Source organism: Lolium rigidum, chromosome 3 (assembly GCF_022539505.1).
Source record: "Lolium rigidum isolate FL_2022 chromosome 3, APGP_CSIRO_Lrig_0.1, whole genome shotgun sequence".
In the NCBI taxonomy this organism is placed as follows: Eukaryota; Viridiplantae; Streptophyta; class Magnoliopsida; order Poales; family Poaceae; genus Lolium; species Lolium rigidum.
In genome coordinates this window covers 353,845,458-353,865,699 of record NC_061510.1, presented here as the reverse complement: position 1 = coordinate 353,865,699, position 20,242 = coordinate 353,845,458, and the positions used below count along the sequence as shown (strand labels likewise).

The 20,242-nt window shown below is 43.5% G+C and overlaps 2 protein-coding genes across 2 annotated transcripts; both read left to right on the top strand.

Moving 5' to 3' along the window:
• Window positions 1-13,376: 13,376 nt before the first annotated feature.
• On the top strand, window positions 13,377-17,366 carry LOC124704085 (zinc finger BED domain-containing protein RICESLEEPER 2-like). Its single transcript, XM_047236328.1, has 2 exons — window positions 13,377-13,403; window positions 14,842-17,366. The coding sequence occupies exon 2, from the start codon at window positions 14,874-14,876 to the stop codon at window positions 17,160-17,162; it is 2,289 nt and encodes a 762-aa protein (XP_047092284.1). The 5' UTR covers window positions 13,377-13,403; window positions 14,842-14,873; the 3' UTR covers window positions 17,163-17,366.
• A 936-nt stretch (window positions 17,367-18,302) lies between these two features.
• Window positions 18,303-18,869, top strand: LOC124702240 (STS14 protein-like). Its single transcript, XM_047234363.1, has one exon. The coding sequence runs from the start codon at window positions 18,303-18,305 to the stop codon at window positions 18,867-18,869; it is 567 nt and encodes a 188-aa protein (XP_047090319.1).
• Window positions 18,870-20,242: the final 1,373 nt, after the last annotated feature.

Genomic DNA, 20,242 nt, shown 5'->3' with positions numbered 1-20,242 from the left:
AGTGGGGCTATGTTTATTAGAGTGTAGTTTGGTGTATGTGTTGCTCCGGTGAGGCAGGCCACATATTTGGCATCTCCATGTCTTGCACGCAGGGCAGGTCTTATTTCGTAGATTGCTCAGTTCCGTTGGGCGTTGGTGGTGATATAGGTAGCGCGTTAGTGTTTGGTTGTGCTGCCGAACTGATGCTTGCACAGTTGCATAGTTGGTAAAGATAGCAGAAACTCAATTCGGCTCCCGGGTGCGTATGATCCCTCTACTATAAAAACATATTTTCAAGTGTTAAAAAATGTTAACAAATTTTTTACATGTACATCTCCATAATATATGTGTATTCGTCAAGTTTCACGAAAAAAATGATATTTTTTGTAGTCTAAGCGAAAAACGAAAAAAATGATATTTTTTGTAGTCTAAGCGAAAAAGAGAAAATTTATCTGTGACAAGTTTTTGTTTCAGCACAGAATTTTATCTTTTTTACACATGCCACATGACATGACGATTTTTCATGAAACGACTTTGTGAGCGCGTAGCACATAAAGATGTACGTGCGAAATTTTTGTTTCAATTTTTTGACATTTTAAAATGTGTATAACATGTATTTCAAAATAAAGGAAGCATACGCTCCCATGTGCCAAAACATCGCTCCCGTAAAGATCGTTCTTTCAGCTGGAAAATTGGATCTTGAAGATACTCGAGCAAAATCTAAGTGGCACAGATAGGAATATAACGCGTCATGAGTTTGTTTTCACCCGGAAGTGAAGACCCAAAAGTTGGCAGGTTCCGGTTCCAATAACGACAACATTTCATCTCAGAAATGTGAATGCTTGAAGGTACCAGATTATAATCACCTCGGTAGTACCGGATCGAGCAAAACACACTCATATTTGAGTTTGGACGAAAACTTCAGCTTGGAGGTGCCATATGGATTTTACTCACCCCTATCCAGAAAAAGGTCGATGGTTCCGACTGCAAACCATACTCAGTAGTGCCGACATAAATAGAGACACTTTAAAATTAGGCCTTTGCTAGTCTCTCGAACTGTCATGGTCGGAGGTTCCATGACAAAGGAGGTACCTGATGTACGTTTGGAGATTTTGAGTGGAATTTTAGGAAATACTTTGTGAGACTTTTGGAGGACATTTTTTCTCATGCTATGCCAAATGCCCCTCTTGATAGTATGGCATGCTTACATTTGGTAGGAGCCTATAAAATTTGTAACTTTTTAAACAGTCACCAAACATGATCCACATTTGCAATATTCATGATCATAAGATAACATAACACCGACGTAGGTATGTGTAAATTTTATGTTGGGGTGTTAGATGGGAAAAAGTAGACTATGTCTCCCACCAATGTGCCGTATTACCCCCCCCCCCCCCCCCCATCCAGCCAATTTGTGCTAGCTCGTCATGGCATGATCCGTATGGACTAAACTATGAAAAAGTTTGCAAAAACACATTTGTTTCTTTATTGCCTTGCCAGGAATCATCCAAACCCCCTTTAGGGATCCTAGGTGTACTATTAGCCGCAATGGCCGTGCCTTGGAATAAACATCCTCTTTAGCATCTAGATTGGCACCAAGGAACTAAAATTGCACGGTGAGCTTCGAAGGTGAAAGGACACAGATGTCGCCTAGAGGGGGGTGGGGGGTGAATAGGCGATTTAAACTTTTACGAGATGGGCTTAACAAATGCGGAATAAAACTAGCGTTTACTTTGTCAAGCCCAAAGCCTATATACTATGGTTCACCTATGTGCACCAACAACTTATGCTAAGCAATGCAAGCAACTATGAGATAGCAAGATATATAACTTCAAGCACGATGGCTATCACAAGGTAAAGTGCATAAGTAAAGAGCTCAGGTATAGAGATAACCGAGGCACGCGAGAGACGAAGATTTATCCCGAAGTTCACACTCTTGCGAGTGCTAATATCCGTTGGAGAGGTGCGGTGGCTTAGTGCTCCCGAACGCCACAAGAGGCTCACCTTGAGGTGTGGTTGCTCGATGCACACCAACGCCACAAAGGCCTCACCCCAAGATGCGGTACTCACACCACACACCGAACGCCACGAAGGCGCCTCACCTTATTCTCCGGTGTGGTGACCCGGCATACCACTGCATGGTGTAGTATGCAAGTCTGATATAACACCAATGAAACACCGTTCCACTAATATTATATCGCTCAGAGTGGTACAACAGAAACATATGCGGGTCCAAGGTATGTCTATAGAATTACAACATTGACTCTGTTACATAAGATCATCACAGCCTCCTACTTTACAATGAGGCAAAACTACAAATAACTCCAGAAGAACGACTCGTAGTCTAGTCTTATCACGAACTCTATTTGTAGAGTATTTCACTAACTACAGAGGCTAAGAATGGACTCTAGCTAAATAGGAGCTAGATTTAGGAAGCTAGTTCCCTTCTATGGCTAAACTAGGTTTTCTCCTTGTTGGATGTGGCATCTGACTCCTCTGACAGGGTCTTGTCTCTTGAAGTAGTTGTTGACTCCTCGATCTTCGAGTTGCACTGTAGATACTCCTTTGCTGCCTCCATATCTAAGCAGGGGATTTAAGAGTGGGATAAGTACGAGCGTACTCAACAAGTTCATTATAGGAAAGAGGTGTTTAATGCACTAGCTACAGCATTAGACCAGAAAGTCTAATACCAATGCAGGTTTTCATAATCATTTCTTCAAGAGGTTGCTTTTATTCAAAAGAACTATGTCCGTCAGCCTTCACCGGTTTACTAGAACTTCATGGAGCTCCTTTCCGGCAGCGTTCGCAGCTCCATATCCCGGAACGAGGAGTGACAGAGTCACGGTTCTTTACACTCTGCAGAGGTGTGTTGCTTTACCCATAAGAGATCTCAACCTTGGTGCCAACCGGGAATGACCCGTCCACACTTCCTATGGTGTGAGGCCCGGTATAAGGTCTAGCCAATCATGTTCCTCCGCTACCTCGAACACCCACCCGTTGTTGCATACCCCGACCCTGGGTCCTCGCCGGTCCCATTATTCCCACTCACGGGTGGACCCCGACCACGACAACAGTTTGGGACTCGTTAACCAAACTCCTTCGCCGGAAGCTGCAATCCATCATAGACCACATTACCGTGGGGAATTAGAAGGGGATCCCCACCCTCAAGTTGTTCCGCAAGCAGCAACCGCTACGGTAAGCAACAGCTATACCGTGAGGAATTAGAAGGGGCCTCCACCCTCAAGTTGCTCCGCAAGACACAACTGCTACGGTAAGCGCATCCGTTGATGAACGAGAGGTGGAAACACTTTTGACTACTCCGTCCCACTCCGGATCTTATGGTTAACACGGGTATTACGGCACAAGAATCACTGGCGACATTTGTTGTTTAATCCTAGATGGATATTAACCCTTGCAATGGAACCTCCACCATATCAACACAATCCATGGTTCCATTGCCCACCACATAGTCATATTCATAGTTATGAAAGTAGTGGTTTTGGTTTTTTATGCAATAGTGATAACCATAGTACTTTGCAAGTAATTTGATAGAGATACTCAAATGACATGAGCAAGCGATGAACTTGCCTTTCTTGACTGCAAGATTATGCAGGCAAGGTCTTCGATACGCAATAACTCCAAACTCTGAAATAACATCATCGTCCGGTAAGGACGATGTTTAAAAGATTGGCAAGGATGCAATAATGCATAAGAATGAGATGCAATCGCCCTAAGCGTGACCTAACCCCGATGATTTGGGATCAGTGAGTTGTAATGATTGGTTCAGGGTGTGTTGCACTTTTAGAGTGATTCACATACAAGGTTCTTATTCAGGTGTGATTACTTGGTATTATCAACAGGTAGTTAATAGAGCATAATAATCAATTGAGCACACAAAGAATGATTATTGGCATAATATTAACAAGTAAAGAACTGTGGTCAGTTTAGTACTATATGGCATGGTTAATGATTAATTATCATATACTTTAAAAGAATAACTTTTGAAGAACATGTTCTTTAATAAAGAACAAGTATGATAATTAAGTGGGTGGTTTTCTATGGTTGACTATGGCTGCATGTAGTTGTCTGGAATAGGTATTAGATGGATCCCAACAAAGTTGGATTCATCAACACCTAGGGCTTGTAGGGTTAAGATAAGCCTAGGCATCCTAAGCAATTTATTATACATGGTGGTTGTCAAGGTGGGTTTATCTTGCTAGTGATAGTCGGCTAGGGTTTATAGGTCCTTATAAGCGGGGTTGATGATGATTTCTTATCTTCTTCAAAAGAATAACTTTTGAAGAACATACTTCTTAATTAATAAGAAGTATTACAATTAAGGTTGAGGTTGTCTAGGATTTACTGTTGGTTCTGTTAAGTAAGGAATAATTGGCTTCTAAATAGGATGGTTGATAATTGGTATCCAACACTAGTAGGGTTTAGTGGAGTAGGGAATGTAATACAAAATAGTAGGTGTAGTTACTATTAGGGTTCATCACAATGGTGTGGTGCTAAATAGGGATAATTAATAATGATGGCTTTGGTAATAGAATCTAGGGTTTACACTTGGTTGACCCTAATTGATCATTTAGGTTTGATGAACACATGGGATGCTATTTAGTAGTGATAGGGTTCCCATATTTTCTGTGGATTTGAACTAGTATTTAGTTGTTAGATATGGATATATGATAACTAATGAAGTGACATGATCACATGCTATTTGGGTTTTGGGTTTGGAAACCATTTAGGTTTCACACATAAAATAATGGAGCTAGGTTCTAAATAGTATTAGGGTTTTAGGATCCCCCATGAAATTATGGGTTATCACTTGGTTTCTAATGGATCTAGGATTTCCTAACTATCCTAAAATTCTCGGAGTTAACTTCATTAAGTAAATTGAAGTTATTAATAACCTTTGAAATTAAAATAATGTTAGATATGGCATTTTACTATTTTTTAAATAATTAATAATTACGATAATTATTAATTAGGGTTTAAATTTACACTAATAAAGATTTACGAAATAACAAATAAAGAAAAATAGCTTTAATGTTTTCTTTATTTTTCTTACTGGTTTTTATTTATTTTAAAAGGTTTTACTATTTATTGAATTTTAATTCAATTTAGAATTAAAGAAAAGGCTTATTTAATAAGTATTAAGTAATGAATTTCTATTTAAAAATATAAATTTCATTTTATATTTTTATTGGATAGATTTTTCTTTTATAAGAATTTTGATATCTTATTTGTATTTTTTTGAGCTTTTATGAATTTTCTACATTATTTCAAAGTTTCAGGCATTTTCTGTATTTGAATTTAAACAAAATTACTAAAGTTACCAGGTTTAGACTACCCCAAGCCACTGACTAGTGGGCCAGTGTCCACGTCAGCCGCCACCGTGGCGCCGATGTGGCATGGCTCACGGTGGCCGGCGGGCAGTGACGATGGTCGCCGGCGGCCGTAGGGTTCCCGCGGGCCGTGGAGTGGGCGTGTTAGAACGAGGACAACGAGGCGATGCCGATGGTGGCGGCGCCGCTCCGATTTGGTCACCGGAGCGTGCCCGGCGGCGAGGTGCGGCTACGGTGGTCACGGGCTAGCGACGTGCTGGCGCTACGGCATGCAATCGGGCTAAGCGAGCACACCATGAGATCGAGGAGCTCACCAGGAGCATGATGCGCGAGACGGCGAGACTTGCCGGGGCCTGTGTCGCTGGAATCGTCTGCTCCCGTCGTCGGAGAAGACGAGCTCGACGGCGGCGCTACGGTCCGGTCGGGGTCGATTCCTCAGGCTGGTGGAGCAAGTCGAGGGTGCTGATGACGACGGTGGTTACGGCGAGGCACGGGGATGCCCCAATCGACGGCAACGACGAACGGCCGGCTCAGTTAGGGTTTCCGATTTTCCGAATTGTTGCTGAGAGATGGGGAATTGAAGACTAGGGTTGTGGACGGCGACGAGAGGGGTACTTATAGACTCCAGGAAGCGGCGGCGCGCATCTTAGCGCGGCCGGTGGCGGAGGAGCTGCCACCGAGCTGCTTGCCGGGATGAACGAAGACGATGGCCCCTCCTCGCGTGAAAATATCGTGAAGGGGTAAGTTGGGCCAGGCCAAGTAGTGGGCTGGGGTGCTGGGCTGCTGGTGGGCTACCCGAGGTGGGCTGCGGTGGCCAAGTCTGGTAAGCCTCCTCTCTCTTATTTTTCTTTTCTGTTTTTCTTATTTTCCATTTTCAATTCTGTTTTGAATTTTCTGTTTTGAATTCAGGTTTGAATTCAAATTTTATTTGTAGGTTTCTTGTTATGTTTACTGAATTAAGATATAGTGCAATGACTATTGCACCATTTTTTATTTGAAACAAATATTGCATATTTGAGTATATTTCATACTTGCATGTTTATTCCAAATAGCCAATATGTATGAGTTCATATTCTCATTTATTTTTTTTAACTTCCTTTTTCTTGTGAATTAATTCTGTTAGGATTTATGAGAGTTGATAATTGCAACTCAAAGTATTTCAGAAGTTATTATTAAGGCTTGGTTTTCATTTGAGGAGTGGATGACTTACATATGATTTTATGTGATCACCAACATATTAAGGTTTTTAGAACTTCTATTTTAACCCCCTTTTAAGGTTAATACTATCATTAATTTTGAAAGTATCTAAGGTAGGTATTGTTCCATCCTGGTTGATCTTGGTTACAAGGTTAAATGGTTGACATGAGTGGTTATTCACCACACATGGGCTTTTAATTATGGAGCTTAGCATTAGATGTTTCTGAGGTTTAATTAGTGAAACATAGAATTTAACTAATGGCAATCATAGGGTTTTAATCCTATTCACCTAATGGCAATTGGTTTGAATCATTATTATGGCCTGGTTTATATTATGATCACCATAGTGATACATAAACTAGGGTTGAGATTTATTTCTAGGTTTTAGAGATGAGAGGACACCATATTGCATGTGCTAGGGTTTAATCTCCCCTAACCATGATAAGTTGGTTACTTGCTTAATATTTCATGTGCTTCTCTAATTTTCTAAGGATTTGGGAATTGGTTTTACCTTCTACCAATTAACTTCTATTATTAACCTCAATTAATCATTAAAGTAACTATAATGGTTATAGTTCTTTTATAGTTAACTTTGGTCTTATGGATGGATGATTTCTCACCATATTAAATATGGAGTTTTACTCTAAGGTTTTCTTAGGTTCTTAAATGAAGAATAGGTGGAATGTAAATGTGGTAGAATTATACCTGTGATCACCAAGTGGTTCACAAGTTAAGGTTGGGGTCTAAGCCTAGGGTTGTTTATTATTGATCTCCTTATAATTTCATGTGGCTAATGATATCTTCTTATCCTATTAGGGTTTACTTATCCTCACACACTTCAAGAGCATGATCATGGTTAGACATGATCCACTTGTTCTTGATATCCTTACCTCAAGTTCTTAGGGTTTATGATCATCACTCAATTTATAATGATCAAGGTTTGGCTTCCTACATTATTTCTAATGAAATGGGTTCTCACTTCCATGATCAAGCATTGTCTTGATCAACTAGGATATATCACTTCTATTTTACTTTCTAGGATGGTCATGGTTGTCTCAATAGTTTTATATCCCAGGAAAATGCCTGAGATATTTACTTAAAGTTCCCTCAAGAACTGATGGTTTAACCATTTGGATATTTGAGTAGATAGAACTAGGATTGGTATGGATGGTCTCTCTCATTTGGGAAGGACTTCAATGCTAACCTAATATTAGGCTCCATAGAGGTTGATGTGATCATCAAGATCTATGTTTAACATTAATGGTTATCTCTCTCTAGGGTTGTCTTGAAGATGATGATTTGAATACTTGGATGTATATCCAAGGTTTAACTCAAGTTTTGTTATTGCTTCTTTAATAATTATAATAGAACTCTCACCTCTCTAGGTTAGATGTATAACTATTTGGAATAGAGAAGAATTATATTTCTTGAGTGGATCTCCTTATTATTATTCCAAGGATGAAATAATATGAATACCATGAGGTTCATGGTAGGATCATGGATTTGTTTAAGACATGGAAAAGATAAGTGAAGAATAGTTCTCCATTATATTGTTACTTGATTTATAGTTAAATAGATGTTCATATGTTATGGCAAAGATTACTATGTTATGATCTTTAATAAGATCAAGCAGTTGATCATTGAGTAAAGTGTTGTTGTGTTGATTATTAGTTCCTTTTGATCTAACCCCTTAGATCAAATCATCTCTACCCAAAACAATGTTTTAACAAAGTCACATTGAGGTTTATAGCGCTTGACTTGATGAGCTACTTCAATTCCACCAAGGTCAAGTGAAACTTCGATTCATCGTGGATCGTTTTACTTTAAAGCGCGAAAATTCCCCAGATTTTCTATGCATGAATGCAATGCACATATCTGTTTCCTCTATTTTTGTAACCCCAATACCTGGGATATTACATCCGGTGACCCTCGCCACAAAGGCCTAGGTCACGGTTCCACTAAGGGATTTCCTTCGAGGCGGAAACCGGGCCTTACACAAAGATTGGGGTACACATCCACAACTTAATTGGAGGCTCCCAACAAATCGCCGCAAAGGCCTAGAATCCGTCTAGGGTTCCAAGAACCCAAGAGTAACAACTTTCTTGCTTTCACCTCCACGAATCACCGTGGAGAACTCAAACCGATGCACCAAATGCAATGGCAAGAACACCACAAAGATGCTCAAGTCCTTCTCTCTCAAATTCCAACAAAGCTACAAAAGCTATTGGGGGAATAAGAGAGGAAGAACAAAGGAATTCACAAAGAACACCAAGATCAAGATCTAGAGAGTTCCACTCACAAAGAGATGGATTTGATTTGTAGAATTGTAGATCTAGATCTCCTCTTCCTTTTCCCTCAAATGGATTCAAGAATCATTGGAGGAGTAGAGGAGTAGAGGGATGTGGCAAGCTCTGAATGTCAACAACGGTGGAGAGCAAAAGGAGGAAGAAGTGGGGAGAAAGAGGAGGAAGAAGGCCTTAAAAAGGGGTCTCAGATTTCTGCCCGCTGGGGCCAAAATCGCGACAGGCCGGCAGTGCCGGCCTTGTGCCACCGGCAGTGCCGGGTGCTCCCGGCGGCAGTTCCGCCCCCCCCCCCCGTTTTTACTCAAACACCCGATACGAAAACCTTAAGAACTTTTGCATCCGGACTCCGATTTTGATGATCTTGGGCTCATTTCGAAGGTAGTAACAAGCTCTACAAGATCATGCAGGGAACCATCATAGTACAGTAAGGTAGGATAGAAATAAATGATGAAAGGTTTGACCTATCTAAAAAAGACATACCGGTAAAATCTCCAACCTTGAAAACGCAACAAGTTGAGTTAGGAAACTCGGATTTAGGTGAAACCAATTTTGTTGTAAAGGGGATGACAAGAGCTACCCCACAAAGAGTGAAAATCTTAAGAACAAGTGGGGTAGGTTTTTCTATGTATTTTAGAGTGAAACCTCTCAATACGAGAAACCGAGAAAAACTCCAATATCGAAAACGCAACAAGTGATTCATGCGGAATCCGTTTTCGATGAACTAGAGCTTGTTATGGAAGTAAGCACAAGCTCTAAAAAACCACATGAAAAAGATCCAAATAACAACCAATAAATATGATGCAAGGATGCAAAGGTTTGAGCTCCCTCCGAACGATACGATAGAGTTACTCACTCGAGAGCCCTCTTGATAGTACGACAACTAAACTATAAACCGGTCTCCAACTACACCATGAGACCGGAGAGAAAGAAACCCTATCAAGAGCAAACCTTAACCTTGCACGTTCCACTTGAGCTCGATGATGACGATCTTGACCGCAACAAGATGGAACACCTTTCTTGATTGTGCTTGCTTGATGAACTCATGCGAAATGCTCCCCCATACTCCACTATGGGAGAGCATCTTCTTCGGCGCGTATTCACATATCCATGAACACCATATGGATTGCTCCCCCATAATCCACCATGGGAGAGCTTCTTCTTCGGCGCATCTTCACATATCCATGATCACCATATGGATGGCAAGAGTCAAGCAAAGGATCTCTTCGAGATGGCTCATCTTAAACTTGCACTTCATTTCTTCATGGCAAGCTTCAAGCCTATGATCTCTTCGAGTTGGCTCATCTTGAACTTGCACTTCATTTCTTCATGGCAAGCTTCAAGCATATGATCTCTTCAAGTTGGCTCATCTTGAACTTGCACTTCATTTCGTTGATGTCTTGAAGTTAACCTTGAGAGCTCACTTCATCTTCATTTTCAAGACATACTTGACACTTGATCTTCATCATTTGCTTATTGCAATCTTGAAGCCAACATATGGTGGACAACTCCTACAAATATAACTCAATGCAAACATTAGTCCATAGGGATTGTCATTAATTACCAAAACCACACATGGGGGCTCCATGCACTTTCAGAAGGTATGGTTATCTGGCACTTTTTATTCGGGAAGCCTAATTTTCTGCTTTTTTTTAAAACTTGGATGCTTACCAAAATGAGCTAGCCTCCTACCGGCGTACAATTAGAACTAGCCTTGAAGAAGGTATGAATGCTAATCAACTTTGACTATAAGACAATACTCCTTCGTTCCCGTGTGAGACAGATAGACGACTAGGTTTTTCGTGCCGCCCGCCAGCGTAGCTGCCATTTTGCCTCACTTCATGTGGCCTTAGGACCACTGTGACGCGGTGGATCCCGTTCCTTGTCGGCGGAAGGACTCTGTTTTTTGTTATTTTTCCTCAGTTTGTTTATGATTTGTGTCCTACTGAGAAATGCATGGTGGTGGTGACTCCATGAAGATAGAATAAAGTCATCCCCGTCTAGCCTTCGTTCAGGTGATGTGTCTAGCTTCACCGTAGGACGTGTGGAGGTTTGTCTCCGACGGATCTCGTTGGATTTGTTCCGGGTTCTTTCTAATCTACGCTTCTCTTCATTGGCAATGGTTATTACTCTCTTTGCATTGGTCCTTTGGGTCCTTAACATGATGACTTCATGTCTATCTACTACAAGAAGCTCTACCACACCAAGTTATGCTCGGTTCCAATTAGGGTGGGACGACGACGGTGGCGCGCCTTTGGCTCGTTCTAGTGCTTGTAGTCGTCGCTAGGTGGTCCAAAGATCTTTTTATATTTTTTATTACTTTTGGGATTCCTTGTATTGCCTTTGAAGATTATGAATAGATCGGTGAAATTTTCGTAAAAAAGATAAGAAGGTATGAATGTATGATCCAAGTTGTTTCGTACATATGTTATATATTGACTTAATACTATGGTTGATAACTAAGGGGTCCTTTTGGGTGAGGGCATGTGAAATTGAGAAATTGGCAGCAACTCAGGAATTTTTCTGTAGAGGTCCCTCGGTTCGAAAGGGTTAAAATTATATAAATTATTTTCTACACCAATTTCATAGAATTGTTAGAAACACTTTGGAAGTTTTATATTTTGTAGTAGATGTGTCTATATGAAGTACTTGGATACACTCTATCTATACCAAAATATATGTGTTTTTTCTATGGTGCGACAAGACAACCACTATTATTGATTTATGTGTTTTTAATTGATTTATGATTTCAACATGCCACGACGTTCTATTTATGCCATTTTCCGTTCTTGTGTTTTTCGGTGACCTCCTTGGAACACATGAATTAGTGAAAAGAAAACAGTATTAGAAAATCATGCCATGTCCAACTTTACAGTAGTAAAAACATATCATATCAATTGTTTGGTAGATATACATTCAATGCTTTAGAGAGAAAATGCCGAGATTATGAATAATAGGATAAAACAGGAGAAAGAAAGAGAGGAGTTGCATCTGAACCTCCTAAGTAACACAAAGGGATAAAGAAATTCAACTGCCTTGTGGGGGTGTGGATCTCCAAGCACGGGGCGTTTAACGATCCAAGGTTTTCACCTCTTATGTTGGATGGTTCAATGTAGCTATTCAAAACATTCGAGGTTAGTCAAGACTACGATAGCATATAAAGTCGGATGCTAGGATCCATAATTAGCGGCGGTGGCTTTCCCTCATAGAAAAAAGTCAGATGCTGGTTTCAATTTTTTATATCCGTGTTCATTATACTACATCCGTTTCAAATATAACCCTTTTTTTTAGAAAGCTAAACTAGCATTCTAAAGGCTTAGAACGGAGTTAATTATTGTAACAAAACATGCAACTATATATTGAGAACCAACATGTGCATGCAGTTATATATTGAGAACCAACATTTGGTAGGATGTTTTAGGAAGATAGTGGTACTTGACTCACGAGGGATCAAATCTTAGGTTTCACACTCTAATGTCTCATCAATGCAGAATATATTTTTGGTCGGAGGGTACTTTTCCGTTGATAGTGAGGTGATTTCGTCAACTGTAAGACTCACCAGATAGTTCTCTTGGACTCGGTATCTCAAATATGTTTATAGAGTTAGGGTATGTGTGCGTGCGTTCATAAGAGCGAGTACTTGTTTGTATTTACGATCAAACGTCTGTGTCTGTAATGTGTTTCCGAAAAGTATGCTCCCTCCGATTTATATGAATTGATTCAACTTTATCTAGATACAATGTTCAACGAACGTGTCTAGATACATCCGTATGTAGATAAAATGGAATCCGTTAGTGTAGATCAGAGGAGTAACTATATATTTTAGTTTAGATTGCTAATTGTTTTATTTTTCTAGAATAGTCTTTTTATGTGCTCATGGGTGTAAGGTGTGCGTGCATTTATAGAGATAAGTGTACGTGTGTAGTTGTGATGTGTAGTGTGCTTCGAAAAAAAAAAAAATTCTTTTTTCTAAGCAAAGAGGTGCTTGTATGAGACTGCCAGAAGAGATGAACTTTTCGATTTCACCTGCTCCCGTGGACAACTATGGCCGCAACCAGGCCATGGGGATGTCAATCGAAAAGCAGGCTGGTAAGCTTATCCACGGCAGACGAATCGGACGGTTCACGTCGAAACCGTAGAAGCCGAACCAAACGACGGCAGCCCAAACCCAAGATGACTCCTACGGACGGACGCCGTAGCCTGCCTAGCCTGCGTCCGCGGTCCACTCCCGATTTTCATCAGAATCAGAATAAAAATATTGAAACTCCCGGAAAGGACGAGACAGAGTGCTCAAAATAGGCGGTCCACGCGGAGGAGCCCCACCGTGGCCCGCCTGCAGCCTCACAGGCGTGCCAGCTCGGCAGGCCCATGGCCGTGGGCCGCGAGCCCATAAATCCCCGCCCGCCTGCTGCTTTTCCCTTCCCGAAGGAAAATTTCCCACCTCACGACCCCGCAGCCGGTCCGTCCCCTCCCCCAGATCAGATCTAGGGTTTGGCCTTCGTTCTTCTTGGGCCGAGCCCTCATCCTGCACCGCCCCGCCCCGCCCCCGACTTGGATCTCCGCCCCTCCCCTCACCTCCGTAAGCCCCCCAAACTCCAAACTCCCTTCTCCCTCCCTCCCTCCTCCGCGCCTCTAGGCCTCGCGCGCGCCCCCTCCTCTAGCGTGCCGTCGTGGATTCGATTGGTTCACATGTTTAGATCTGGCCGCGTTTGCTTTTCTACTACTAGTTCGTCTGTATGGATGGTCGGCTGTGTGGAGTATGCGCATCGTTCGATAATTTACGGGGCGGGTTCGTATGGTTCTTTAGATTTCACAAGATTGGCAGCGGGGGCTTTGGTCTCTCTCTGGAGAACGAAATTTGTCATATGCGGGCCATTTCCTTGTTTTGTTCATATGTTTCTCTTCCGAGCTAATTATAGGGGGGTTTTGCGTGTGCAAACTCTGTCGATTGTTCTTCTGGTCGGGGTAGGATTGTTCGGCTGTCCTCGCCGTGGTAGTACAAATCAGCCAATCAGTCGACAATGTTAGGGTTGATGGCTTAGTTTCTGTGATTGGTTTTAGCCATGTGAGGCCGCCTGACTGACTTCTGTTCAGCAGTGACTTCTTGTTTGTGGGATTTCCTTGTAATACAGTAAGCACTTCTGGCTATGGTAGCCACCTGGTATGGCGGAAATGGTAATCATGCATTGTGGGCAACTCTTGGTCATCATTTTGAGCGCTTGACGTTTGAACACATATTAGTGGTGCCTAGAACCTGCACTTCTGCAGGAACATGGTTGCAAGTCTGGATGTGTAGTAATTCTGTCAACTGAACATCCTTGTTTATCTTTTGTGGAGCCAATGCTGTTAATGCTTTGGTTGTTGATGGTACGGGCTTCCCCAGCTAGGTTTCTTCTGTTAGGTTGCTATCGGCCTAGCTTAGCTTGTTACTGGGAAGTAAATAGTCTTTTTTTGTTTGTTTTTGAAACGGTGGGAAGTGCGTAGTGGCCTTTGTATATTGGAAGCTATGCCAGGTTTTGTGGCCTCCCAACTTATGTGCATATATGCATGGAGCCATGGAATTGCCAAATCAGGGGCACGCACCTAATTGAACGATGTTTTCCTGGCTTTTGATAGATCCACGGTTCCACTTTTTTCTTTCATGATATGTTCATACTTATGTAGAAATATCACGAGCATCTCTCTCTAACGCACAATATACTTCTGTTGTTATACTGTTAGACACATTTCTATTCAAGAGGTCACAGTGCTCTACTTGAAAACACACTGATGATTCAAGATATTGTCATTATATTGACAAAACTTGCCACATTAAGAAACATCTGCTCTACTTGAAATCTCAAACATACAAATTTGAACTTGTGTCTTTTGAATCTCATATGGAGAAAAACTATATGCATTGGGAGTGGTTTAGAAACACGATATTATTATTATAGTAAAATGGTATGCAAGATTCGAGCCTAACTCCAAGTGCTCTGATTTGACTGCGATGCACCTGACATTCTTTTATTTGACAGGCTTTTGGGTTCCGTCAGATAACCTTTCCAGGATGGGTGAACCAAACGGCATTGAAAATGCAATGGTGCATGACAATGAGATGGCTGTTGGTGAGGAGATGATACATGGCAATGAAATGGCTGATGGTAACGAGATGATCCATGGTGATGAGATGGTTCAAGGGAACGAGATGGTTCATGGTGACGAGATGATTCATGATGACGAGATGATCCATGGTAATGAGATGATTCAAGTCGAGGACATGATCCATGGTAACGAGATGATTCATGTGAACGACATGGTCAATGGTGATGAGATGGCCCATGGTCATGAGTTGGTCAGTGCTGAGGTGACCCCACCAACCTTAACAAGACGCCGTAGAAAGAAATCACTGGTGTGGGAGCACTTTACTATTGAACCTGTGCCTGGTGAGAGGGGATGCCAACGAGCATGCTGCAACCTATGCAAGGCAACCTTTGCATACAGTTCTGGTACAAAAATTGCAGGCACTAGCCATCTCAAGAGGCACATCACACTTGGTTCATGTCCCATGATAAAAAACCAAGAGAGGAAGATGGCTCTGCATTCAGCTGGAGGAATTACTGACAATGATGGTGAGGGTACCGCAGAACGTCCTACTAAGAGGCGTTACAGATACACTGGCTTTGCGAATGCTACATTTGATCAAGACCGTAGCAGCTCATATCTGGCGAAGCTGATCATTTTGCATGACTACCCACTTCATATTGTTCAACAGCCAGCCTTCACAGCTTTGACTGAGAGCCTGCAGCCACGTTTCAGGGTTGCAGATGTTGATACAATGGAGGGAGAGGTGTATGCTGTTTACCAGAAAGGAAAAGAAAGCCTACTGCAATCATTGAGCAGTATGCCTGGAAGGATCAGCCTCACCATAGGATTGTGGACAACTAGTCAGACTCTTGGCTATGTTTCACTTGCAGGGCAGTTTATTGACACGGATTGGAAAGTGCATCGAAGAATGCTCAACTTCATGATGGTGTCTTCTCCCCATTCAGAAAATGCACTTAGTGAAGCTATTAGCTCAAGCCTAACAGACTGGAATTTGAAGGACAAGCTATTCACCATCACATTGGATAATGATTGCTCATCCCATGATATCTACAGTGCAAATCTGAGAGATCATCTCTCCAATAAGAACAACCTCATGCTTAAGGGCCAGCTGTTTGTTGTGAGGTGCTATGCCAATATCCTCAATGCAGTTGCACATGATGTGATTGCTTCAATTCACGGTGTGATCTATAATATCCGCGAAAGCATAAAATTCATCAAAGCTTCTTCTGCCCGAGAGGAGAGGTTTGCTGAGATTGCTCTGCAGCTGGAGATCCCCAGCACCAAGACCCTGTGCCTTGATGTTACAACACAGTGGAATACCACTTACCTTATGCTGCTTGCTGCCTTGGATTATAGGCAGGCGTTCACCACACTAGAGACATGTGATGATAACTACAATGAGTCACCTTCTGCGGAGGACTGGAAGAGGGTGGAGGCTGCCTGCAACTATCTGAAGTTTCTCTATGATTCTGCACATAGCATCATGGCAGCAGCAAATCCAACTTCTAACTTATTTTTCCATGAGGCGTGGAAACTTCAGCTAGAACTTTCAAATGCCATAACCCATGAAGATCAAGTTTTTAGTAGCATCGCCAAAGAGATGCACGAGAGGTTTGACAAGTACTGGAAGGACTGCAACCTTGTTCTGGCTATTGCTGTTGTCATGGACCCTCGTTTCAAGATGAAACTTGTGGAGTTCAGCTACTCTAAAATCTATGGCGTCGAGGCAGCAAAGTATGTTAAGGTGGTGGATGATGCTCTTCATGACCTTTACAAGGATTATGTTGCACAGCCCCTTGCCTCGACAGGGGAAGCTAATAAAAATGCGTCTGCCAATAACAATACGGCAGCTGCACCTTCTACTGGGGATGGACTTCTAGACTTTGACATGTATCTTTCGGAGATCGCAATAAGCCAGCCCTCAAAATCTGAGCTGGAGCAGTACCTGGACGAAGCCCTGACGCCTCGCATCCAAGACTTTGAGATTGTGGACTGGTGGAAGCTTAACACCCTTAAGTTTCCAACACTGTCCAAGATGGCCCGTGATATCCTGGCCATCCCTATGTCTATGGTGAGCAGCGGCGGCTCCATATTTTCAGCGGCAACGACAGGAAGCCGGATGCTTGATGACTACAGAAGCTCACTGCGTCCTGAAATTGTGGAGGCGCTGTTCTGTGCAAAAGACTGGCTACAGTATGCGCCGCCTCCTCCTGCAGAAGCTCCTGGATCTGCTGGGGTGAAGCTGGAGTAATAGGTTCATACAGTAGTAGTCTGTACCTGCCTTGTGAAGAAGGCTAGTTGGTGTTGAGCCTAGTTTGTGCTAGCGGTGCTGTCGAACATAGGTTGCCGCTGGATAACGTTCTAAGTTGTTCCTTAGATGTAATTCGTACTCTAAATTATTCCTGCTATTCTGATTGCGGGCTATCTCTTAGATGTGATTCGTCTGTCATCTTGATTTGTACTGCATTTTTTGCTGTCCTGATTGTGCATCCAACCTCAAACAATGCTCTGATTATTGTGCACTGAAGCCTGAAGGCTGGTTCCATCGGCACTGTATGGTCGTTTCTTGCACATCTTGTACTGTTTGGCAGTGTTAGGTTTAGATGTCTTTGCTGTACAGATCTTTAGGATCTCCATTTTTTTCCCTGCTGTATTGATGAGTTGGCCAGGACTGAATCTCTGAAGAAAGTTTGCTTGATGTCGAAGTTGGCTGTTTTCTTCTGATCCACTGCTGGCACCATTGGGCAGAGCAGGGCTGATCTGGATTTCGTAGAGCAAGTCTGCATTTTGTATGAGTTGTGATCTTCAGAGCAAGTTGTGTAGTATTCAAATAGCTTGACAAGATTGTGCACGCATCTTCACGGTGCTCGCCGAATCATCCTCGATCAGAACCATTAATCAACTTGGTCTTGGATCCCTCTGCACTTGGCGTCAATCTGTGTTGCTGCTATGTCCTACTCTCGTTCTTGTTCCCTCGGTAACCAGCAAGCTCTCCGATGCCGATGCGGCCGTTCGCCGCACCGGCCAGCACTGCCTGCGTCCGTCCAAGCCGCGGAACGTCGTGTCGATCATGATCTGGATCTCGACACGAGAAAAATCTCATCAGATACTGTCATGCGCCCAACAAACCCCCCGGATCTCGCCATGTTCCGCGCTCCACTACTTGCGATGCGGGATCGAACGGCACACGCCACTCACCCGTATACGAGCAGTGGCGTCGCGTCCACAACGACAAGTACAAACAAGCTAACAGCATCGACTGCCCCGTAGCCATCGCTCGCTGCTGCCGGGTTTCTTAACTCGCTAGCGACGGCACTCACTCGCTCAGACACTTGAGTGCCCACTCACTGCGCACTGCTCGCCATTACTCGGCTCACCAACTCTAGATCTCATGGCGTCCCAGAGCCGCCACCGCGCGACGGCCGCAGCGTGCTTCCTCGTCCTCCTCGCGCTGTGCGTCGCGCCAGCCCACGGCGGCCGCGCGCTGCCGGCAGCAAGCAAGGGCGCGGTGAGCAAGGCGCAGGCGGCGGCCAACGCGACGGCGGGGGACGAGTTCCTGGCGCCGCACAACAAGGCGCGAGCGGCCGTCAGCGTGGCGCCGCTGCGGTGGAGCGCCGACCTGGCGACGGCGGCGGCGAAGACCACGTCCGAGCAGCAGCTGAACAAGAACTGCGCGTTCGCGGACATGGCCGCGAGCCCCTACGGCGCGAACCAGGGGTGGGCGAGCTACCGCGCGCGCCCGGCGGAGGTGGTGGCGTCGTGGGTGGACCAGGGGAGGTACTACACCCACGCCAACAACAGCTGCGTCGCCGGCAAGCAGTGCGGCACGTACACGCAGGTGGTGTGGCGGCGCACCGCCCAGCTCGGGTGCGCGCAGGCCAGCTGCGCCTCCGGCGCCACGCTCACGCTCTGCCTCTACGACCCGCACGGCAACGTGCAGGGACAGAGCCCCTACTAGCGGCAGCGCGCCCGGCATGGCTGCCTGCCTGACAGCGGTGGTAGCGACGCTTGCATAGTTGCATGGAGGGAGGCGTTGCCGCCGGCCGGCGTCGGAGCATCGTTACTAGAGGCATAATAGTACGCTGTTGTAGCTTAAGGTTTTTCTTGTTCAGTCACGAATGCATTTGTGTTACGTTGGTCGCTGCCGCGTAGAACTGTTCTTGGTGCTAATAACTGCTTTGGTGAGAAAGAAATGTGGTGACATGAAGTGTCAGCATGTCTATCATGTGTGGAGGATGATGCTTGTCATGTTCTCGGCATTTTCCATGGGCGACACTCTTTTCGAATGCCGTGCCACTAGAGGTCTAAACAGATAGGATAAGGTTTACGACGAATCTGAGTCTGAATCCGTTTGAAGGTATCTATATTCGATTTACGACTCTAAAGGGGCGTCCTAAATACGGTAGGATATGGTATAGCAAATAACATGCAGGTATGAATTATTCGAAAATTGAATAGGATAATTTGAATATTTTAAACTGGATAATTTGTTTTTTCGAGTCAAAAGTCAAGACCAATCTCACATAGTTAGTAGTTACTGAGTGACCCAGTTCATTTGGCCAGCATATTTAGTTCTAACTTTGTACCATTGGTAGAGTGGTGGTTCAACAATTTAGTTTATATTTTATACCATCTCGTGAATGGTTATGTTTTAGTCTAAAATATGTCTCCATACTCTTATAAAATTGACTCATGCAAGGGTAAAAGGTTAAATCCCTCTCATGTTTTTCTAGAACTATAATTATGTGCCCATGAAAGTATATATGTGATTAACTTTGTTTTCATCTGAGTCCGCATCATTTCTTATTGGAATCGGGGTGGTTCGGTATAACTGCATTTGAACCCGCAACCAGCTAAAAAATTGTAGTCATGTAATTTTATACTACTCCTCCTATACAATCACATATGTCAGTGCGCACCGACTCCCCTCGCATGTGAGGCCTTGCTATTCTCTGTTGTATCTAGTTCAGGAACCCCTTGATTAAGAAAATTGCCCACTAATGTCGAGAATACATGTGAGCCTGTTTCCTTGCTATAGCTCCCGAGGCTCCGCTCCTTGTATTTTCGATGAAGGACGCACTGTAGTTTATTTCTACCCATCCATGGTCAGTCTGTTGCAGCTCGGGACGGTACTGGGCTAAAACTTGGACCCTGTGAATTAGTGAGACGAGGCAACCTATTTTTGAAAATGCTTGACGCTTATTTGCTTGGTCTAGCACCCTCTAATTAATAACAATCCATTCAGGCATAGCTGTCAGTCCGTTTCCCGGTGCCGTTTATTTCTAGACATGCAACAGAGATTAGCTTTTCAGTGATTACTTTGGGCTTTCG

Coding starts and splice junctions, on each gene's coding strand:
- LOC124702240 (XM_047234363.1), top strand. CDS start 18,303: ATGGCGTCCCAGAGCCGCCACCGCGCGACGGCCGCAGCGTGCTTCCTC.
- LOC124704085 (XM_047236328.1), top strand. CDS start 14,874: ATGGGTGAACCAAACGGCATTGAAAATGCAATGGTGCATGACAATGAG.